The following is a 20,783-nucleotide window of genomic DNA, read 5'->3' on the forward strand; positions in this document are numbered from 1 at the left end:
TTAGTTTAACACCATGGTGAGAGTTTCTTCACCAACACAATGGATCAAATTAAGGAAGATATTTAGCAAATGATCAAAAAATCCTAATATTTTAATAATTCAGGATATTTTTTCCATATGATTGTCATGACTATCACCTGCTATGAATGAAGAACTATGCAGAACATATCTAACATGCACCTACAGTAAATTCTGACAAACATGCTGCCAAATATTTACTCATTATGCCACCAGACATTGACAAAACAAACAGTAAAGAAATCACCGCAGCATGTTTGGTAATATTAGTAAATCAAAAGTAACTTTTGCCTCTTAATAAGCCAACAGGACATAAAACAGCATTTATACTTTCCAACAGTGCTTTGAAAACAGACTCCATACAGACTTCTTACACGAAATAGTTATCAGACATTAAAATCCTGAAAGACACATACCGCGTAAACTGCTGGTGGTTAAGAGAGCCCGTGCTTTATCTGCTAAATCACTATTTAGAGTATTTCCCAATAACAAAACATCAATGGCCTCCTGCTTGGAGCTATCAAAAAAGTTATTTTGAATCGTTCTGGTCACAGAACGAGCACCATCCTTCAGCTTTCCAGCCTGTTAGGGAGGAACACGTATAAAATATTTTATGTTGGACACCGCTTACAATAACATTGGCAATATTCAGTAACACATTTGTAAACTGCATTCATGATTTGTAAAATCTAAAGCAATTTCCTTCTCTATGTGTTAAATAAAAAATTCTGAGCCTACTGTTTGTCCTCCCTCAACCCCACCCCCACCCCCAATCTAGCAATACCTTCAAGACAAATCTAACCACCAAATTATTTCATGTAAAATTATTAGATTGAACAGAATACTGCAGGGAGGGGGAATAAATTTTTTTTCACCCTAAACCATCAGGTTAAAAAAATTAAATTAATATAGTGTCATGTTTAAACTGTGACATTGGATTTTGGGCTTTTCCCCAAATTGTATGAGATGAGCAATCACTTGAGTCCAAATGTCATGACTGATGAATACGTAGGGATATGCACACACAAGCATATTAGTTCAGAATTCACATTCTGAAATACCCACATTTAAAAAAAAGAGACTGCAATTTACTAAGGCCCCCTAACTTTCTAAAATAACATGCAGTATCCCAGAAGGAACATATATACTAATCTATACCTACATACACATGAAGACATTGTCATGGAACACACAGCACATGAGTGGTATAATTGAACACTCCAAAAGAGCAGTGTCCAACTATCTGAGTGAAACAAGAATCTCCCAAGAGATAGACTGCTGCAGATATTCCCTGTGGGTCAGACACCTAGAGGATAATGTAAATCAACATGTCATGCAGCCCCATAGTTGATTCAAAACCCAGCAGTGTTAATCTGTGTATGCAGCACTGGCAGGCACAAAGACATTTTCTTGATGACACAGCTAGTTGCGTTTTATGCACAGAGGTGTATTTCACATGTGGAGTGCATGTCAGCACATGCTATTGCATGTATAAGAAACATAGACCATAATCCATCAGGGATGCTGCATGGTATTACATTATTATTAAAAAACACTCCAAGTTTACAGTTTGCATTGTTCATGAAGGTCTCTTTAACATATAACAACAACAAAAAGACAAAAACTTCAGAAAACTACAAAGCTAACCAAACATTTAGTTCTATGAATTGTACTAGACAACAAAAAGATCCAAACTATTCTTTTGTAAAATGTAAGTAGTAGTAAATGGGCACCATGATTTTTGGGAGACAATGTGGATGAGGTGCTGGGGAGCGTACTACTACAATAGGATTTTATTAGAATGCTGCTCTCTTTCTGTCAGACAATGTGTAACTTATGACATGATCCAAAATCCCACACTCACCATTCACATACCAGGCAAATAATTGAAAGGAACCCAGAGAAAGCAAAAAAAAGAGTAGGTAAGGAGTTAGATGTAACAAGTATTATAATACTTTAAAGAGGACTGGTTTTCAGTATGGAAATGTATATTAACACATTTAAAGTATTTACCTTTAATTCTCCTATTCCAAATTTCCATATTTTTACTACTAAGTACTCTTGGACTTAGAAGAATCAAACTGACAAGCAAGTAATGGAAGAGTTTCAACCACCATTTTTTTTCATTTGAGAAATGAGAACACAACTAACATTAAAACTACATTTTAAAATCAGAGTACTCAAGAAGATACTGAGCAGTGATCTGGTCAGGTTTCACTGAAACAATGCCAAGCATTATATGGCTTTGCAAGTATTAAAGATCTTTGAATAAAGGACTTCTGTCAGGGACACTGTGTTTGAGTAAATGTACTCTGTGTTTAAACATTAAAAATAGAAGTGCAAATACAGTAAATGCATTTTACAAAGTAACAAGTTTAAATAGCCAATTGAAAGGCAGAAAACTACTAATTTAGGAAAACAAGTAAAGTTGAATGAGAATGGGAAACACTCCATAAAATACTTACTGTAGCTTTCCTGATGACATTTTTGTAAGAAAAAGCTAAATATTTTTTAACCAAATTCCACTCTACACTACAAGAAAATTCCCAAATGAAAAAGTTTTGTATACACACCAACTGAGGGTAGAATAAGCAAGAAGTCTATTTTACTTATTTTATGTAGCTAACTGTGATGCTTTGCACACTGTGCAGAGAAGGACATGGTATGATTTGAATGAAAAAGTGATGGAAAAACAAAACAATCAACTATGAGTAGATAGTAAACAACATGAAAGGAGAAGCAGCACATTTCTGAATAAAAAGAATGGTATGAAGAGAAATTCTCCAAGGAGCTGAGGGCAAAATCTGCTATGATTTAACATTTGTCATGATAGGTATCGCCAGATAAGAGAGAATTATGGAAATGAAAAAAAAACACACAACCAAAATTGGTAGAAAAAAGAAAGCATTAGAGAATCAGAACAACTCATGTATCAACACAGACAAAACAAGCCGAAGAGAAACAGAGCATATACACTGTCACGTCGTACAGAATTGTTATTGCAACATTAGAAAGCAAGGTAGAAACAGAACTTGAGGATTTTTTCAGTAGTTGCAAAACTAAAAAGAAATAGCTGGAGGAGCATGAAAACAAAAAAAACACCCAAATGCATCCTGTTTAACAGCATTAATAAACATTTAAAGCATGAAAAACAACATCCAGCGAAATGTCTTAAAGAAAGGAGATAGGGTGTGAAAATGAAACCACTATATTAATGACAGATTTTTTTTTAAACCTACACTGAATACTGATTTTTAATAAAATATATCTTACCTTAGCTTTTCCTTCAAGGGCTCCAGTTCCAGCATAAATTTTACTAACAGAATCACCATTCACGGACCACATGGATCGGAAAACCTCCTGAAAACGAGTAACCAACTGAGGCTTCTCAGCTAATCCTAATACCTCCAGTTGTTTTGTTAGCATCTGCAATAGTTAAAGACAACATTTGCAAGAGAACAATCTTTAAATGCATTTATTGATAATGGACATCATATTTTTTCAGCATATAAGCACAAAAATAAAGACATTTTTTGTTTGTATGTATCATACTGAGTAAACTGATGCTATGGCACATTCAAAAGGCTGCCCTGTACATGGAACTTCAGCACCTGCATTTAATTTTCTTTTAAAGGTAAGTAGTAATACAGGAAAAGAATTATGTAATTGAGTCTTAAATATGTCCATCTAAAAATTCACCAGTTAACAAAGGAAGCTAATTTTGGTTCTCAAAAGTCTTTCTACTTGCACAGTTTAGAGTTAGAGTAATTCCTGTTCTTCCCAAGTGTAATATACCAAATGCACTGATCTCTATTATCAAACACAGTAGCAATGGAGCATTGTGATTAGTAATGCTGTGATTAGAAGCATTAGCTTCTGTTATTCACTCTGTTTACACATGTCACATACTGAAATCTTTACCTTTACAATCAATACATCTGAATTTATTTTCCACAATGCACACTCTACATTCAATGCCATTTCTTATATATATATATATAACATATATAAATGTATTATTTTACATTTAAATACATTACCATTATGCTCAGGGATGTAGAAAAGGAAATTGTACCTAGTTTGAAATCCTGGTTTGTGGAATTATGATTATTTTAAGAATTAAGTAACTAAATAAAAAAACTAAATTAAAAAAGCTGCTTTCAAGAGCTACTAAAAATCTTTTCAACTGTAAGGTGTCCAAAGGCAAGATGAATTCTACAATTATGAACATAAAATTACATGAAGGCAAAATTTGGATGGCTAGGAAGGAATCAGAAGTTACAAAAGGAAACCTGCACTCAAAATCAAGTAGAGATAAACATGAAAAGAAGCTTCAGAAATTGAGTGCTTTATCTTGTAATGTCAGGTGGTCACTTAAAGGTCAGTACTTGTTGTAAGAGGTATCTATCATGTTAAAAATCTAAGAATTGAAACATTTCAATTAAATAAAAAATTAAGCAGCTCATGAGGAATTACCATTGTCCTTCTTACCAGTTTTATACTTTTAGCTCTCATATTTTAGCTGAAATCATAATTTAACTCTCACCAAAGAAAAGTTTGGCACATGTGGTCTAAGAAAGTTTACTATATTTAATCCAGTTCTTAAAAGGCTAAGAAAGGAAAAAAACAATGGTGCAAAGCTAAGTTTGCCTTATAAATACTATATGCATTATATGTGTAAAAAGATTTGCTCCTATGCCATAGAAAACTACTGCATTATCAGTAAAATACAAGAGGCAGCATTTCTCAAGGGTCACTTAAGATAACTTAATTGCTTACTTCAAGCTTGCATTTCTATCTAGAGTGAACCCTTAAAAGTCCAGCAAACAAATTTAGGGCCAGGAAAGACTTTAGTAGTTTGTACCTCCCATGAAGAGTCAATACCAATACACAAACTACACAACATAATAAATGCTGTGAGATTTTTCAAAGCCTGCTGCTGCTCTTTTCAACACATAATGAAATAAAGAATTATTTTTCTTAATTTTAGTAACTAAGAAGTGTGTCTCGCCTCTATGGTGCATGGAAAGCTGAAACAATGGAGAAATAAGGCAGCAGAGCTATTGAACTGTGTTGCACCTGCTACAGCATGTACTAGTGGTGAATGTTACAGTGAAAAATTGTGTTTGCATGAGGGTAAACAGCATTCCTTTTGCCTAAAGCACCAGTGAACCAGCAACAGCAGTTGCTTCGTACGTGCAACAGCAAAGTGCCACCTACTCCAGAATGAGAAACGTTTGTTCTACAGCTAATGGATTTTGCAGGTCTCAGAGAAATTCCTCCTATAGATGCTGTAACAAAAGCATTTTAATTAAGTACAATTCAGAAAACAAAATAAGGATCCCTTTAGTTAGTATCACGTTGCAACATCCATCCACCATTTTTCATTTTTAAACATTCTAAGGATTTTCTCTTTAGGAATCAAACTTAGTTTATTAAGATGAGTGGAGCTGCCAAAAGATTTCAGAGCTACTCTTTTAGCCCAGTTAGTACTAATTTACTCCAATTCCTACCAGTTTCATATCCTCAAACTCTACTGTATAAACCCGCAGGCTAGAACCTTTGCTTCAATAGCAAGCACAACCCTGCAGGACTGAATCCCAAGTTTTATTTCCAGTTACTCAATGTGAGTGTGGCCAAAACCTCAACCATGATACTGTCCCATGAAGAATTTATAGCAAAGTGTTGTGAAAATGTGAGCACACAGCACTGGCAGATGTTAAGTGCAGTAATTCTATATGCTGAATAACTGCAAATGCAAGTATTTTTGTGAAGGACTGCAACACTACTGCCTATTTTAGAATAGACATAAGGAACTGAAATGTAAAAGAGAACAAATACTTTTTCTTAATGCTGCATAGCTACTGTTTAATTACAGTTACTACACAATTACTGCTTCTGCAATTATAAAGATCTGGTAGCTCCAGAGCAGGAAAAGTAATCACACTGTAAATCAAACTGGCATCTATGAAGTATCTTTCACAGGGAAGGCAATGCTACTTTTACAGCCTAATTGCTACAGAAGCACCAGGAGCAGCTGTGTATCTGGACACTAGTTTTCCTACCTCTAAGCCAAAGAAAGCCTGCACGCTGTTTGTTCTATCCAGACAGTCCAAGCAGTTTGTTCTGACAGTACCACTCTGAGATCTGTGCCAAGGACAACGAGAGACAGAGATTAAAAACAACTGAAATAACTAATTTAAACACCCATACCAACAACAAAGACAGGGACATCCAGATCTGAACCAGAATAGTAAATCAGGGTATTGTCAGTACAACCCTACTGCCACTGCAAGTATGCTTATAAACGTGCCAGCAATAGAGGGTTAGCTCCAGTAACAGCAGTTGAATTTTGCAGCAGAGTTGACTATACAGAAATTATTTCCTGCAAATAACATGAGCCCTTCTTCAGTTTTTCACAGTTCTCCTTTCTTACTTAGTTAAAATGTTATGCAGAATTATTTTTTTTTAAATAAACAACCCAACTAACAGACTTCCCGAAAATCTCAGGGGGAAATATTAACTATTAGTTATAGCAAAACAAAATTCAGACAGTTCTTGTATTTGCTTACCTATATTGAGATGAATTTGTGATAAAAACTAAACCAAATTTCTCTTTCCCCTCATGAGTAAAAATTGGAAAAAAAGCCTTTCCCTTTTAGGTCAACAGATGCTTTGAGGCCCTCAGGCACCCTGAACTTTGCAAGAAGCCCATTAACTCATGTTATAAAGCTATCAGAAGGGTCACAACAGGTCATATCCATGCTGCTGTTGCCTGGCTATGAATACAAAACTCTGATGGTTCTTCCACAATTCCTTACTTTCATCATTACACCTATTCCTTACTTTCATCATTCCCATTACCCACCAATTAAGTCAGTAAGGCTCCATTACACTTACTTGGAGATCTAACAATAAATTGTAGAAAGCTCTGAAGAACTTTCTCCCAGATTATTCCTTCATTACCATCTCTGCATTCATTATGAAATACAAAGGCACTTACTATCTTTGTTAGTAAAAAAAGATGACATTCTCCAAAGAAGATGGTAAACAATCTTACAAAAATCATCACTGTATCTTCTATTAATGCACTTCTTCAAGCTATCACAGGCCACAGGCCATTTTGCTTTTGTTCTGTTGTCAGCCTTCTTGATGGGTGATATTATTTGAATCTCCATCAGGACCAAGTGGTGTTCTCCCAACACAAAATGCCACACCAATTATAAAACCTTTGGAGAATGGTTGGTGACTTTTTGAAGTGGAGGTGGGGCTTAAGCAACCTCTCACTAAATCTAATCTTACTCAGGCCTACTAAAATTTGCCCCTGGAGGATTATCCTACAGCCAGGTTAGAGCACAGAGTGATACTAGAACCCTCTTCTCTCCCACTGCGCTCGGAGATGAAACCCCTCTGCACTTGACACAATCCTCTCACACTCAATTCTCTTCCTCATGGATAACCTCACTCAGCAGTTTGCACTGGTATTAAATTAAAAGGAAGATGGGTGTGGAAGGGCAAAGAGCAAGAGTTATGTCTGTTTCTAGCCTGGCTTCTCTTTTGCTACTGAAATAAGCACAGTCTTTGCTTTAGTAAGAGAGGTGGGGAAATAGGGACAGAAGTACAGCAGAACTGAGAAGCACAGAAGACAGCAGAAAACATGTACCCCATTCGTGCCTTGTGGAGGACTAAATTTCTTGAATGAAGGATCCAGACACAAAAAGATTTAGAAAAAACCTGCACTGAACATCACCATTCATACCAACAGAAAATGGTAGGCTCCACTGCTGATAAAAGTATGAGTAACAGTATACAGGAAGATGGAAAAATAATCCCACATGGATGCACCCAAGAGAAAGGACAACTGAACATTTTCACCAAAATCATGAGTTCAAAGACCTGAAATTAAATCATGTCCCATCAATGGCACATATGTATTTTCCATTAATATTTTTAAAGCATATTCAAAAAGAGACAAAGATTTAATAGACTAAAATGAGTGACTCGAATTTTGGTTGCTATGCATCATCTTGGCTACAACGAAAACAAAATAATCTTCTTGCTAAGGGGTGAAAAGCACTCTGGAATAGTAATTTAATCTGAAGAAACTTACAGAAGTTGTATGCACAAACCTTTTCACTTCTTTTCCATCAAAATAAAAAAATCCATAATCTAAGAACTTCTGGACTTGAGGTTTAAGCACACTGTGTAGTTTTTCTGCCTTTCCACCTTTAACCATTTGATGATAGTCGAAGTTCACCATTTTGATATCAGCTGAGTGCTCAGATGCTTTCAAATGACTCTGACATTGTAAAAAGGAGAAGAAAAAAGTATAAATATACCAATAGCTGAACATAGAGCAGAATAAACTACTTAAGAGGCTACAAATATTTTTAAAGCTGTTTTATTAGCTATCTTGTTGATTATATACTTTCTCTTAGGTAAAATGAAACCATTCTTATCACTATTGTTCAACAAATCACTCAGAACCCATTACTATTTCACCTCTCTTTTTTTCTTGCCACAGCTAAAGTCAGATTTTTCCTTATCATTCCTTATCAAGACAGTCTACAGCCTCTTCTACTGTTAAAATGCTTCAGTTTTGAGCTGATTCAGTGGAAATTCCTAATGGTTGCCATTTTAGATATACCTGCCAGCAAAGAGGAATGGCTAAACACTTCATAAACTACCGCTGAAAGACAAATGATTTAGATTGCTGTGGAAGGTGAATGGTCTAAGACATTAAAGCATTATAACACAAAGGGAAAAGAAAGTGGGAAAGGAAAATAACAGATGGCTATTGGCATGTTCTTTGGCTTCAGATAGAACTTTGTGAGTTGTCAGTATTTATGGATAACAATGTGATAGCTATTTTTAACCTAACCAGTGGGAATTCATTAAATTGGCTGCTTCTAGTTAACATCTTCTGAACAAGCATTACTATTCAACCGCAAAATAGCTTTTATGTTTAAATTGATAAGTGAATTTGTGATTTTAGGACAAATACTAAAGACTCTACCCAGAAGTTACGAGAAAAAGATTTTTAAAAACACATCACAGTGTCCAACCCCACAAAGTATCATTTATTTAACAACTTTATAGTGCAGAACACATTTATTTTCTAAATAAGCCATTAATATACATGAAAGTAACTGAAAGTCCCTCAGCATTGTCTATGCTGCCAAGTAATCAACCAGCATATAACTGAACACTAATCAGAACATACACCACTAACTGTATATAAAGCCTTTAGACATTAACTTAGTTATTGTGCATCTTGATAATTGCTTTTATGATGAATACAATTTTAACTGATGAATACAATTTTAACTCCAAGTGGTAGCTATTGCAGAGCACAGCACATCCCTTTCATTGTTTGAAGGCTATATAAGAACTTCAATGCAAACAAACTGCAAGGTTATGCAGAGCAAGAGAATGGTGATACTCACCTGAAAAGCTTTGCTGAGCATATGTTCCCCTTCTTTTGCCCCAAGTAAGTTTACAATAATTTGTCTGCCATATAAATTTTTAAGAGTTTGGAAATGCCTGTTAACAGAAATAAGATTCCATGCTCATCCTCTGGCATACAGAAAACCACCGCAAACACTTCCAGCACTGACTGAGATGCTTCAGAAATGTCCTGGGCACTCCAGTAATTGCCACAAGCCTTTTCTATGTCATGCTCAAACAAATCAGTTTAACTCCAGTAAGTTACATACAGCCACTGACTGCTGCTTCATCAGGATAACAGCACCAATTCAGCAACTTACATTCAGTTAAAAGGCTAAACATGTGAGGTGTCATGGCAAGAATAAACCAAAAATACACATTTTGCTTTTTTTACAGCAGCTGACAAATAGAGAGTAGTGAATGTAAACACACTGCAATTTTGGTTATTTTTGTTTTCTATTTTTAAAAGTATTTTGCTGTTTTAGATTTTATTCAAACTTTTCAACAAGCAATCCTGTAAAGTCTGAGAAAGCTGCCTGGGCAGTTGGCTGCTCTGCTGAATCACACATACTCTCTTTTGCATGGACAAAGCCTCTTGTGTGGCATAACTTATCCCACTCCTCTGAAGAATCATTTATCAGAGGTTTGCAGTACATTACCAAAAATGTAAGACATTCTTTCACCTGTCAAAAGCTGGTGCATTTGCCTCAAAACCCCTTGACATTCTGACACGATGAGATCCCACCTGTGACAGGAAGATTACAATACATTGTTTTTACTCATTCAAATCGTTCTTCAAAGATCTCTCGATCCTAAAAACGGTCTAAAAAATCATTTCACTTTCTAAATGAAATCTCTCAGATTTATTCTGCTTGCTATGGGGTCCATTCTTTTTTACAGGCTTTTCTTAAATGCCTCTTCTTTTCTCTAATTTTTTTTAAATTAGATACTTAATTGTATGATCTAATTACTACTTGTTTTGAGTAAAAGGCATTTTAAGTTTCAGCAGCTCTTTTGCAAAATGCTTATATGCCTAAGACTCTAATTTAATATATGCCTGTATACCTCTGGTTCATATATGCCTAAGACTCTCATTTAAAGAAACTAGAATCACAGTAAGGAATGATTTTTCAACTTCCTTATGAAAAATGTACCACAGTAGTAGCTAATGATACAACTCTTCTTTCAAGAAAACTGAGATTAAATTACATTACAGTAACTCTTGATCCATGCTGACTTCTTGAAAAGACTTACTGTAAAGAAAATTCAAAAGAAAACACTCTCTTTGGGTGCCATTAGACACCTCTTTTAAAGTAGCAATTTAAATTAAAACAGAAAACCACAAAATGTCAATGAGAAAGCATCCAAAAAGCAGTAACATCCAAATCATGTGCAAAACAATGTTCAGAGACTCAAGTAGAGTGAAATAAGCAATAGCATCAACTTGTTCCCAAAGGATAATCTCATCCTGACAGGTAACCGTGCAGAAGTCTAAATGCTACTGTAAGAAGTTTAAAAATACATGTGTAAGAATTATCTGTATAATTAAACCTATCTCCTGCTTACCTGAAGGCCTGGCTGTTCCCAAAACAACGGAACAGATCCTCGGATCTGTATGAAAGATGACACAGAGTCATCTAAAAATATCACCTGTGAAGATAAAAAAGCATACTATTAATAGATACGACAGAGTATAAGGTTTTAGATCTCTTCATCTTAGATGAACATAAATACAATATATTTTTGCATTACATTGCCCACACTACAAGTTAAAATATTAACTGTGTTCCCTAGACCTTTCTGCTTAACCCCTCTAAACAGTAAATAAATTCTGGCACTCTCAGGTGTCTTTGCAGAACCACAATTCACAATGCCTATGAAATGCAGCAAGTTTTTTTTTTCCCACCCCCCAAGCCTGAATGACCTCTGTGCTAAGAGAAGGCTGTTCTAAAAACCTTGGTAAGGGGTCTTCCTGCAGGAACAGTTAAAATGTACAACAATACACAGAAAATGACAATGCAGCCTAATCAGAACACCTGCGAAGATTTTGTGCATCGTAATTCAAAATATATCAGTCTATTAAGTAAATAGGAAATTGAGTGGAATGATATGCCAAAGTCACCTAGGGACATTAGCCTGCCTGGGAACTTGGACACAGAAACTGTAACAACTGTTCTGAGTAAAATCCTGAAATGGGATGTATACAAACAGAGCTCTGTAACAGATAAAATCCTACTCAGGTTACCTAAGCTTTGCAGACTCAGTGAGTCAACCAAAAGATACCTACTCACAAAAATACAGTTGCACACACATCTTGGTACCCAGGTTACTGTAAGAAGTGAGCAAGGAAAAGTCAGCAAAGAAGTACTTAATAGCTTCTTGGACTCCTACATAATAAGGGCAAAGAAATGCAATCAAACGCAGTAGAATTAGAGTGGCTTTAAAAATTGCCCTTGAGAAAAGCTGTGTTAAGTAACTACAGGAATGCTCTCATCTCTCCTGAACCACAAGGTAGGTACCACGTGTTTGCCAAAACTGTCTTTTGCTTGTTTCTACAGTCTTTTTTATTTCACTATTAACTCAGGCCAAAAGAACCAGAAAATGCTTTGGATTAGAAGGGACCTTTAAAGCTCATCTGGTCCAAACCCTCTGCAGTAAACAGGGACATCTTCAACCAGATCAGGCTGCTCAGAGCCTCACCGAGTCTGACTTTGAATGTTTCCAGGGATGGGGCATCCACCACCTCTTTGGGCAACCTGTACCAGCATCTCATCACTGCAAAAAAAAAATTCCTCCTCATACCTAGTCTAACCCTACCCTTCTCAGTACCATCACTCCTCGTCCTATTGCAACAAGTCCAGCTGAAAAAAATTGTTGCCATATTTGTCATAGCCCACTCCTCTGCTTTAATTACTGAAAGGCTGCAATAAGGTCTCTCTGGAGCCTTCTCTTCTCCAGGCTGAACACCCCCAGCTTTCTCAGCCTTTCTTCATAGGAGAGGTGTTCCACTCTCCCATCAACTTTGTGGCCTTCCTCTGGACCCGCTGAAAATGTTCATGTCCTGTTTGTGCTGATGGCTCCAGAGCTGGACAGAATACTCCATGTGGTGTCTCACCAGAGCAGCTGAAGAGCAGAATCACCTCCCTTTTATATGCTCACACATTCACCTACAGCTCAGGAGGCTAAAAGGAGTACAGATACCTACAGCAGTTCAGGGATAACAGCTTCTTAAGCTACTGAAACTCAGACCCATGCATGCCCTTATCTTAAGCCACACTAAAAACCAAGATCATCAAATTATGTAACCTACTTAAATTCCTTATTTAGCAGCAAAGAAAGGATTCCAATATCTGCTGACTTGTGATCTACTGATTCAGGGAAAAAAAACCCTATCCACACACATGATCATCTTGAGTTCATCATCCAAGCACTATGCATTGTAGTGTAATATACCTGCTCTGTTTCAACAAAATTAGCAACATGACCATCATCATTTGTTCCCCGGACGTTAAATCTGGTGCCAGCCCGTTCACAGCTTAGACGTGAAATGAGGCAAGCCTTTGCCTGCTTGTGAGCTGCATAAATTGTCCTTATCTCCACTCCTCCACACATGAGCCGTAACAACCAGTCATCACAGTTCACCCCATAGTGCTTCAGGTGTAAATGCAGTGACTGGTTCCTATCAGGAAAAAAAAAAACAATAAAATAACTGGAAGGAAATTAAATACAGCTGAAATTGTTAACTCAGCTACTGACTTCTTATATTTTACACCCACTACTACAAAAAAGAGAAATATGGAGCTATTAATTTTATGATATAAATCCTATTGAAACATACTTGAAAGAGCAAAGTTTTCAAGAGAACAGCTTAAACATTTGCACAATAGGGATATTGGGTGAACCCATGAATTCTAATTGCCTTAACAAATAACTCTTACAGCCTCTAGTCTTCACCTAGCAAAAAAAAAACCAAAACAATCCAACTTTGTTTATATTTCTCCAGTCAGATTGGCTTTAAGAACTGAAAAGATTACAAACTCTTCAGGAAAAAAAAAACAAAAACAGACAAACAAAGAAAAACAGAGTTTCAATTGCAGGATTACTTTTTGTGGTAGGTAAAGCAGTATTCAATTTCACACCATCACAAAATCAAGCTAGAAAAAAAATCCTTGTCAACATAGATTGATTATTTGTCACCATGTGACCAGGTTTAAGTTTCCAGGAATACATTCATAGCCAACTGATTTTCAAATTTCTGTAAATACCAATTTCAGGGCTAAGTGTTGCATATACCTTTCTCTAACACCAATTATTGCTCAGATGATAGAAAGAGCCACAGTTTGGACCTCTGCATTAATTAGTACCAATCAACATTGCAGTAAGTAAAAAAAAAAAAAAGCCAAAACTTTGGTTTTTCTAAGTTTTTTTGTTTGGTTTTGTAAGGGTTTGTTTGTTTTACCTTACTCTAATGAGGTTTGGATTTTGATCTTCTTTGGAAATATTCACTTATATAAAAAAAGAACTAAAGTTTTCCATATAGTAAACTCTAATAAGGTGGTTGGTCTTGTCACTATCCAGGAAAATCTACCATAACAGCAAATAACATATTTGGTACAAAGGTTGAAGATGTTTGCTTTAATTTTAGCCTTTAAACTCTACATTTCCAATTAAAAATAAAAAAATAAAAATCCACAACTTAGCAAGCATCTCAGTTGAATCACTAGCAAAGAGTCAAATCCTCTCAATCCAGCATGCATTCACTTTACAGAAAAGTACACAGAGGTATTACAACAGCAGAGTGAGAAAGCAAACCCTACTCTTTCCCTGGGCAATCTGAGATTGGAGCTCTCCATTTTTTTTCTTTTCGAACTTTCCTACTTTATTTAGTAAGCCCAAGAAAATTTAATTACTAAAGTGTCTAAGCAGAATATCTTCCTGACTTTTAGTGTTTACATTTCTAACTGTTGGAATGTGGTACTTTACCCATCTACCTCCTGAGAGGACCAATTCTTACTGAAAAAAAACCAAGAGGTAGCTTAAGAAATTTTACAAGAGTCAAAGACAGTCCAGCTTATCTGGACAGGGTAAAGAGGCATCATCAAGCCCTGAAATACGGATTCATCGATGGACCCCAGGTTTTTTCCAGATGCAGAGAGATAAAGAGCCAGATTCCTATTAACTCCTGTAAACTGTATCAGGTAGAGGTTTCTGAAGATTTGAGCATATTCTCTGTCTTATTGTTATTCAGAGTAAACTGACCATGCCAAAATAGTGGCAAAAAGTAGAGTAGCACAGGCCCCTATCACAGAATCACAGAACATTAGGTGTTGGAAAGGACCTCCAGAGTGGCCATCAAGTCCAACACCCCTGCCAAAGCAGGATCACCTACAGCAGCCCACACAGAAATGCATCCGGGAGGGTTTTGAATGTCTCCAGAGAAGGAGACTCCAAAACCTCCCCAGACTGCCTGTTCCAGTGTCACCCTCACCATAAAGAACTGTCTCCCCATGCTACGGTGGTTTGGAATCTTGTATATGGGACAGAAGAGGAGGAAATATGTAGCTTTCCACCTGTTCTAACAGCATACTGCCAACTCTTCAGGACCTTTCCAAGCTTCATGGACACGTATACTATTTTTAACAAAGGCTGAAAACATGGGAGCAGAATTTCTCATATGACAGTCTATGAATCACTGGCATTACTTAAACTGCTTATTGGCAGAAGCAGCAGTATTCCTTTTACCAAGAATTCTCAGGGCAAAAACCTTTATTAAAAAACATTCTGTAAAAAGATTGTGAGTTCAGAAGTCAAGCAACATGCCCTGCAGCTCAACCTACGTGCTCTGCTTCAACAAAAGCAGCAATGTGACAATTATCTGTGTAATTTGCAACAGAACTCCAAAACCCTTTCATATGTTGCAGATTCACTTAGAAATTGTATACATCATAGTATTTTAGAATCCAAAATATTTAGATGAAAACTTTATAGGCATTACCACACTCATTTTCAAAACGTGATACACTGATGAAGAATTAAGAGATACCAAAGCTGAAAAGCTGTAAAGGGTTGGACTTGATGATCTGTGAGGTCTCTTCCAATCCTAATAATACTGTGATACTGTGTGATACTGTGAAAAACAACATCACAGCAACTGTTAAGATCAAAAGATAAGCAGTGAAAATCTGTATCTCCCAGTTAAGAAAGTGGCCCTGGAAACATTGTATCCCTAATAACACACTTCTGTCCTTACAATTAAAACAATGCTATTTTATTTCATCAATATTCAGGAGACAAAAGCGTACATTAAAGAGTGGATAAAGACAAGGATAAAAGCTGACCACACATCAGTTTGCAAAGGCATGAATTATTCTGTGCAACGTCTGAAAAAACACATCTCAAACTCACCAGAAAAACCTATTGTCAGTGGTCTGCTCCTGCATGCTGCGGTGAGCATTGAGGCTCAGATCTAAACTGACACCAGTTGCAGACCATGCAAAGTAGAAGTTTCCCGAGTTCAAAACCTTGCGCACTTCGGAAATGCGATCCTCATCTGTTGAGTCCAGGCGTAAGGATACGAATTCTGTGGAAGTGACTCGAAAAACCTCAGAGTCCTGAATCTTGCCGACAGACATGCATCCTGTTACCAGAACCAGATAGTGTAACAATGTGTCTCCTGTAAAACAAGAAAGGTCAGAGTTAGTTAACAGACCTCCGCAGAGCATGACGGTGATTTCTTTGTATGTTTAAATGCACATAATCTAACCCTAGCTTGCCTGGAAGCACATACAAAAAGAGCCAACACCAAGAACTCATTATCAAATCCTACAGAAGAAAAGGAAACACAAAGAGGGGAAAGAAATTATGCTGAAAATAACAGGGATTGTGAAAACGGGAAGTTATTTTTGTCCACTCCCTCTTTTCTGGAAGTGCTCCAAACTTGCAAGTTACTCTAGAAGGACAAAAAATAAAAACCAAACCAAAGCCAAACCCTAGTTCCTGTTGCAAAGATCCTGTGCTGTGCAGCTTTACAGGAGCAGTGCCATTTTCTTCACCAAGTGAAAAAATAAGGTTTGATGTTGTTACAGTTTTAAGACTAGTAAATTGTAAATAACATTTTTCTAGAGAATTCAGAGTCCAGGAGGGTGAACTCTACTGTCAAGAGGCTGAACAAAATACAAGAGATATGTTTACCCCATTTCATTGGTTTAAAAAAATCCTATATAGCTTGAAGCACAGCTTGTACTCTCTCTCTTCTTTCTTACTTTTTTGCCCTGTCTCTCCCTTCGGCCTTGCTTTCTTCTCTCCCCTGGCTACTGTTTGGGTTATTGGTAAGAATACTGACTGGGAGTGGGAGAAATAATATTGTGTTAGCTGGCAGCAGCCCCTGGACTATGTCCAGGGGGTCTCCAAGGGTATAGCTGAGCTATTGTCTAGGTGTATTTATACATACAGATGTATGTATGTTTATTGCCTTTTATATTTAGCCTACTTTTGTAAATTGTAATTTCATTTTACTTCCAAATTCTGAGTAAACGTGGTAATTACTTTTTTAGGGGTAAACCTCAAGTTCTGAGTGTTGTAAAACCATCACAGATATATTTTACTCACCAAGGTTTAATCTTAATACACCCAAGAGCCCATATGCATCCATTACTTTGGAATAAGTATTCTTGATAGTGTCTTTTTCTGCAGAAGCTATGGAGAGAAAATGAAAGATTTTACAATATAAAAGATCAGAGAGAAGGAGTCCACTCTAAAAAGCTGAGAGATTACAGAAGTGGTACTGGCATGAAACTTCGGGGAAGTAATCAGAATGTTAAGAGCATGTGGCATTTTACAATGGAAAATGAGCATTTGGTCTAATGACAAAGTATGGTTGTGTTACGTTTTTAGGCAACAAAACAAGGACTTGCAAAAACTCCAAGCAATATTCAAAGGAGAACATTGGTATGTTTAACATCATCATCTCCTAATATGAAAAGCATCTAAATCATAAGCAAATGAAAAGCATCTAAATCATAAGCAAATGAGTACTATAACAATTCGTTCCTGCAATTAGTTAAAAAAATCAGTACAGTGCTAAATGTTTTATTTCAATAAAAATAAATTATCCTTTTCCTCCAAGAAGAAAAAAACACCCTGTGATGTGGCAGTATCATTTCCAGGTAAATAAGGTTACCAAAAATGAATCTTAACTAGTTTCATACATATTACAAGCAAAGGAAAACTCTTGTAAGTCCACAAGGCAATAGTATTTAACAGCAATGTCTTAGGATTAAGAAAACAATTTTCACAAACATTTAAAAAAAAAAAGCAAGCAATATTTTAGGAGAAACTGAAATATATCTACCACTATTCACCTGGTAGTTTATGTTAGAGTACACTCAGAAATTAGATAAGCAGCTGAAAAAGCAGGCCCACAATTTGACTGCAGAGTCAGGCGACAAAGATGCTCCAGAGCAGAAACAGGATCCCACCCACTCTGAGCTTTTAGCTACTACTGAAACTCAAAGACTGACAATTCCAATTGTACTACTGGACCCACAAGGATCAAGATTCCTGAGTCAGCAGGGATCAGCACCTTCTCCTTCCTCAAAAATTATCTGCTAATTTTCACTTTGACACACACACCCCCAAAAAAAAGGAAAAAAGAGAAAAAAGAAGAAAAGCAAACCAGAGTTTGACCAAAAAAAAAAAAAAGGCATCAATTGAAACACCTCTTGGCCTGGCATTCTGCTGTTTCCTCTCTCCCATGAGCTATAGCTTCTGTGGAACTGCAGTGTTGTGAACCATTTTGATGAGTATTCCCTAAACTCAGCATATCCCTGCCTGTGCACAAGCCTGAAATCTAAATTCATTCAATATTTGAAGTGCATTTAAAAAATATATTCTTTTACTGTTTGCACTGATACCCTATATACTTGTAATCCAGATGCCAATGATAAGACAGTTACAGCAGCATGGTTATTTCTAAGGTTCACAGCCAGTCTGAAAACACTTCTTCCATACAGTGCCTTTGTCTGCATCTCCAAACCCTGTTTCTTCACCAGATCAGTATCAGGCAGGGAAGCACCAATAAAAGGCACTTCATGCTATGGCTTTAGTTACATTAGATCTATTGCAGTGTCAACTCCTAGCAAAACTTTTCCACAGTGGACATGTAAGTGTTCTTATCATGCTGCCTGCACTTTTCCCATCCTCTCTCTCTTTTTTTTTTTTTTAATTACTTATTTTAAGGTCAAAATTCACATGGGAAAACAGCAAATATCACACATCTCAGGAGGTTCACTTTATCCATCGTCACCTACCCCCAGGTTTTAGCCATTGTCTCCAAAGAATCACAATCTAGGCACATTTAACAGGCTCCACAGTAGGCAGCCAGGACACAAGAAGACCTTACCTGCAACACAATTCTACCACCCCCCCATAAGGCACATCATGCCTGCTATGAGTTACAACTTTATAATTTGATAAGGCAGCTTCTCCTTCCCTGAGGGCACCCATAAGAAGCTCTAGGCATTAGTGTTCACAAGACCTGAAAGAATGATGAACTTTTGTAGTAACTGACATTAGCTAATATAAAGGGATAAAAAAAAAATGGTTATCACATAAAGCTCCTTTTCCTTAAACAGAGCTAAAAAGCAAGTTTCAAATGCAGCACCAATAACAGAAAAGGGAGCAACTCTAGAGCACTACACTACTGCTTTGTCCCTACCACAGCAGCAGCAATCCACAGTACACATAGCTGGTTTGGATGGTCAGCTGCATTTAGACTAAAGCATTAAGGAATTCCCAAGAGGTGCTACAATACTAAGGGAAAAGCACTTGAGTTTTCTGAAAACCAAGATGAGATCAGGAACAAACACAGCTACACCACAGTCCTCATTTTCTTCTGTTTGAACCATTGGGACATCATGGGGACCAGGGCACTGGTAGCCATGGGTGCTTCTCCAGAGAGGCAGAGCAAACTGGGGCCAGCCCCAGCCCATGACATCAAGTACCTGTGTGCTGCGTGGAGATGGGCTGAGGCTAAGCCAGGATGCCAGTCCATGGGCAAGTGTCAGGCCTGGTAAGGAAAATAATTCCAGGATGGCCAAGGCAAGCCATGGGTACAGATATTGGGCAAGGCTAGGACATCAGCCTGGCCTTAATAGGACTCACATCCATGCTAGGCAGTGCTGTGGAGAGCCGGAGAGCACCATTTTGCTGCAGCATAGCTGGGGCTGTGACTGACAGCCCTGAGGGAACTGAAGTCAAGTCCTGGGCTGTAAGCAGGATGAGGGAACCCCCAGGGGTCTGGGCAGGGACAGTCAGGGCTGGTGGTTTCCTCAGAGCCCTGACATGAACAAGTGGTAATGCTATAAAACATGTAAATGGTTACACAGCTGGTCTAGACCAAAAGCCCCTTTAACCTCCGAACATTTAAAACACTTTCCAGAACCAGCACCTACACCACTGCTAACCACAAGGATGCTTTTCATTTTATGGATGCTAAAAGAAAAAAATCCCAAACACCTAGGCCAGAATGTAATCTATTGTTGACTGCCACTGCACAGGGCATCTCTCATTTCTGAAGACACCAAAGTTAAATTTGCAGGTTCTCATAGCACTCCATACCAAACAGTGTGAATAACAATGCAAGTGCTCTGGGACTATCCAGATTCTTCCCATATGTTATGTTTAACTCTCCCTTCTGCACCAAAGCTTTATGAGCATCCATGCTCTTTCACTTCATTCAGCATGCAAAGTCCCTGGACACAGCTAAACACTAAAAAAAACCCCACTGAAGTTACAAAAAAACATGTGGCTAAGACCCCATAACTATAGTATTTTATATTCAGAGTCTGCAAACCTAACTTTCAGCTTCCTCTACAAAAAGCCAAAATTACCAACTGCGTGAACTGCAGCTTAGAAACTAAACCACAAGAAGGCTAAGGTAATCCTGACAGAATTAAGAGGGCATTTCCAAGAGTATTTCCTCATTTCCTTTGTAGCATTCTTAATGAATGAGAACATCTTTTCCCCAAATGGCAGGTTGGCCTGTAGCCATGAGAACCCTTTTGTCTTTGACCTATAACCTCCACATCTTGAGAAAAATTCAATATAAATATGCACTTAGAAAAACATAAAGTCCTACAAATTAATGGACTTACTTCTCCTTGACAAACTGACTTTTTTTATTTATTCAGCCTTGAACAGTTGGAGGTAAGCAAAGCTGTCTAGAAAAAAAGCACTAATATGCTGTCACTCACTAAGAAGATTGAAGACAGACATGCAGCTTCTGAAGGCAGAAATTACCAGCTGGAGTGACAACTTTC

General features: G+C 37.2%; 1 protein-coding gene across 9 annotated transcripts in view; it reads right to left on the minus strand.

Moving 5' to 3' along the window:
- SYNJ1 (synaptojanin 1) overlaps window positions 1-20,783 on the minus strand; it is a 69,401-nt gene that overhangs the window by 38,559 nt on the left and 10,059 nt on the right. For 7 of the 9 annotated variants that reach the window (XM_064152429.1, XM_064152425.1, XM_064152424.1 and 4 more), the window contains exons 3-12: window positions 17,074-17,160; window positions 15,871-16,138; window positions 12,919-13,144; window positions 11,032-11,115; window positions 10,149-10,210; window positions 9,465-9,561; window positions 8,148-8,317; window positions 6,084-6,165; window positions 3,292-3,444; window positions 435-600 (exon numbers count right to left, since the gene is read on the minus strand). In XM_064152429.1, coding sequence (XP_064008499.1) covers window positions 435-600; window positions 3,292-3,444; window positions 6,084-6,165; window positions 8,148-8,317; window positions 9,465-9,561; window positions 10,149-10,210; window positions 11,032-11,115; window positions 12,919-13,144; window positions 15,871-16,138; window positions 17,074-17,160 — 1,395 coding nt within the window. The remainder of the gene's footprint in view (window positions 1-434; window positions 601-3,291; window positions 3,445-6,083; window positions 6,166-8,147; window positions 8,318-9,464; window positions 9,562-10,148; window positions 10,211-11,031; window positions 11,116-12,918; window positions 13,145-15,870; window positions 16,139-17,073; window positions 17,161-20,783) is intronic. The other 2 variants (XM_064152426.1, XM_064152430.1) reach the window with 1 other exon arrangement.

This window comes from Pogoniulus pusillus, chromosome 12 (genome assembly GCF_015220805.1).
Source record: "Pogoniulus pusillus isolate bPogPus1 chromosome 12, bPogPus1.pri, whole genome shotgun sequence".
In the NCBI taxonomy this organism is placed as follows: domain Eukaryota; kingdom Metazoa; phylum Chordata; class Aves; order Piciformes; family Lybiidae; genus Pogoniulus; species Pogoniulus pusillus.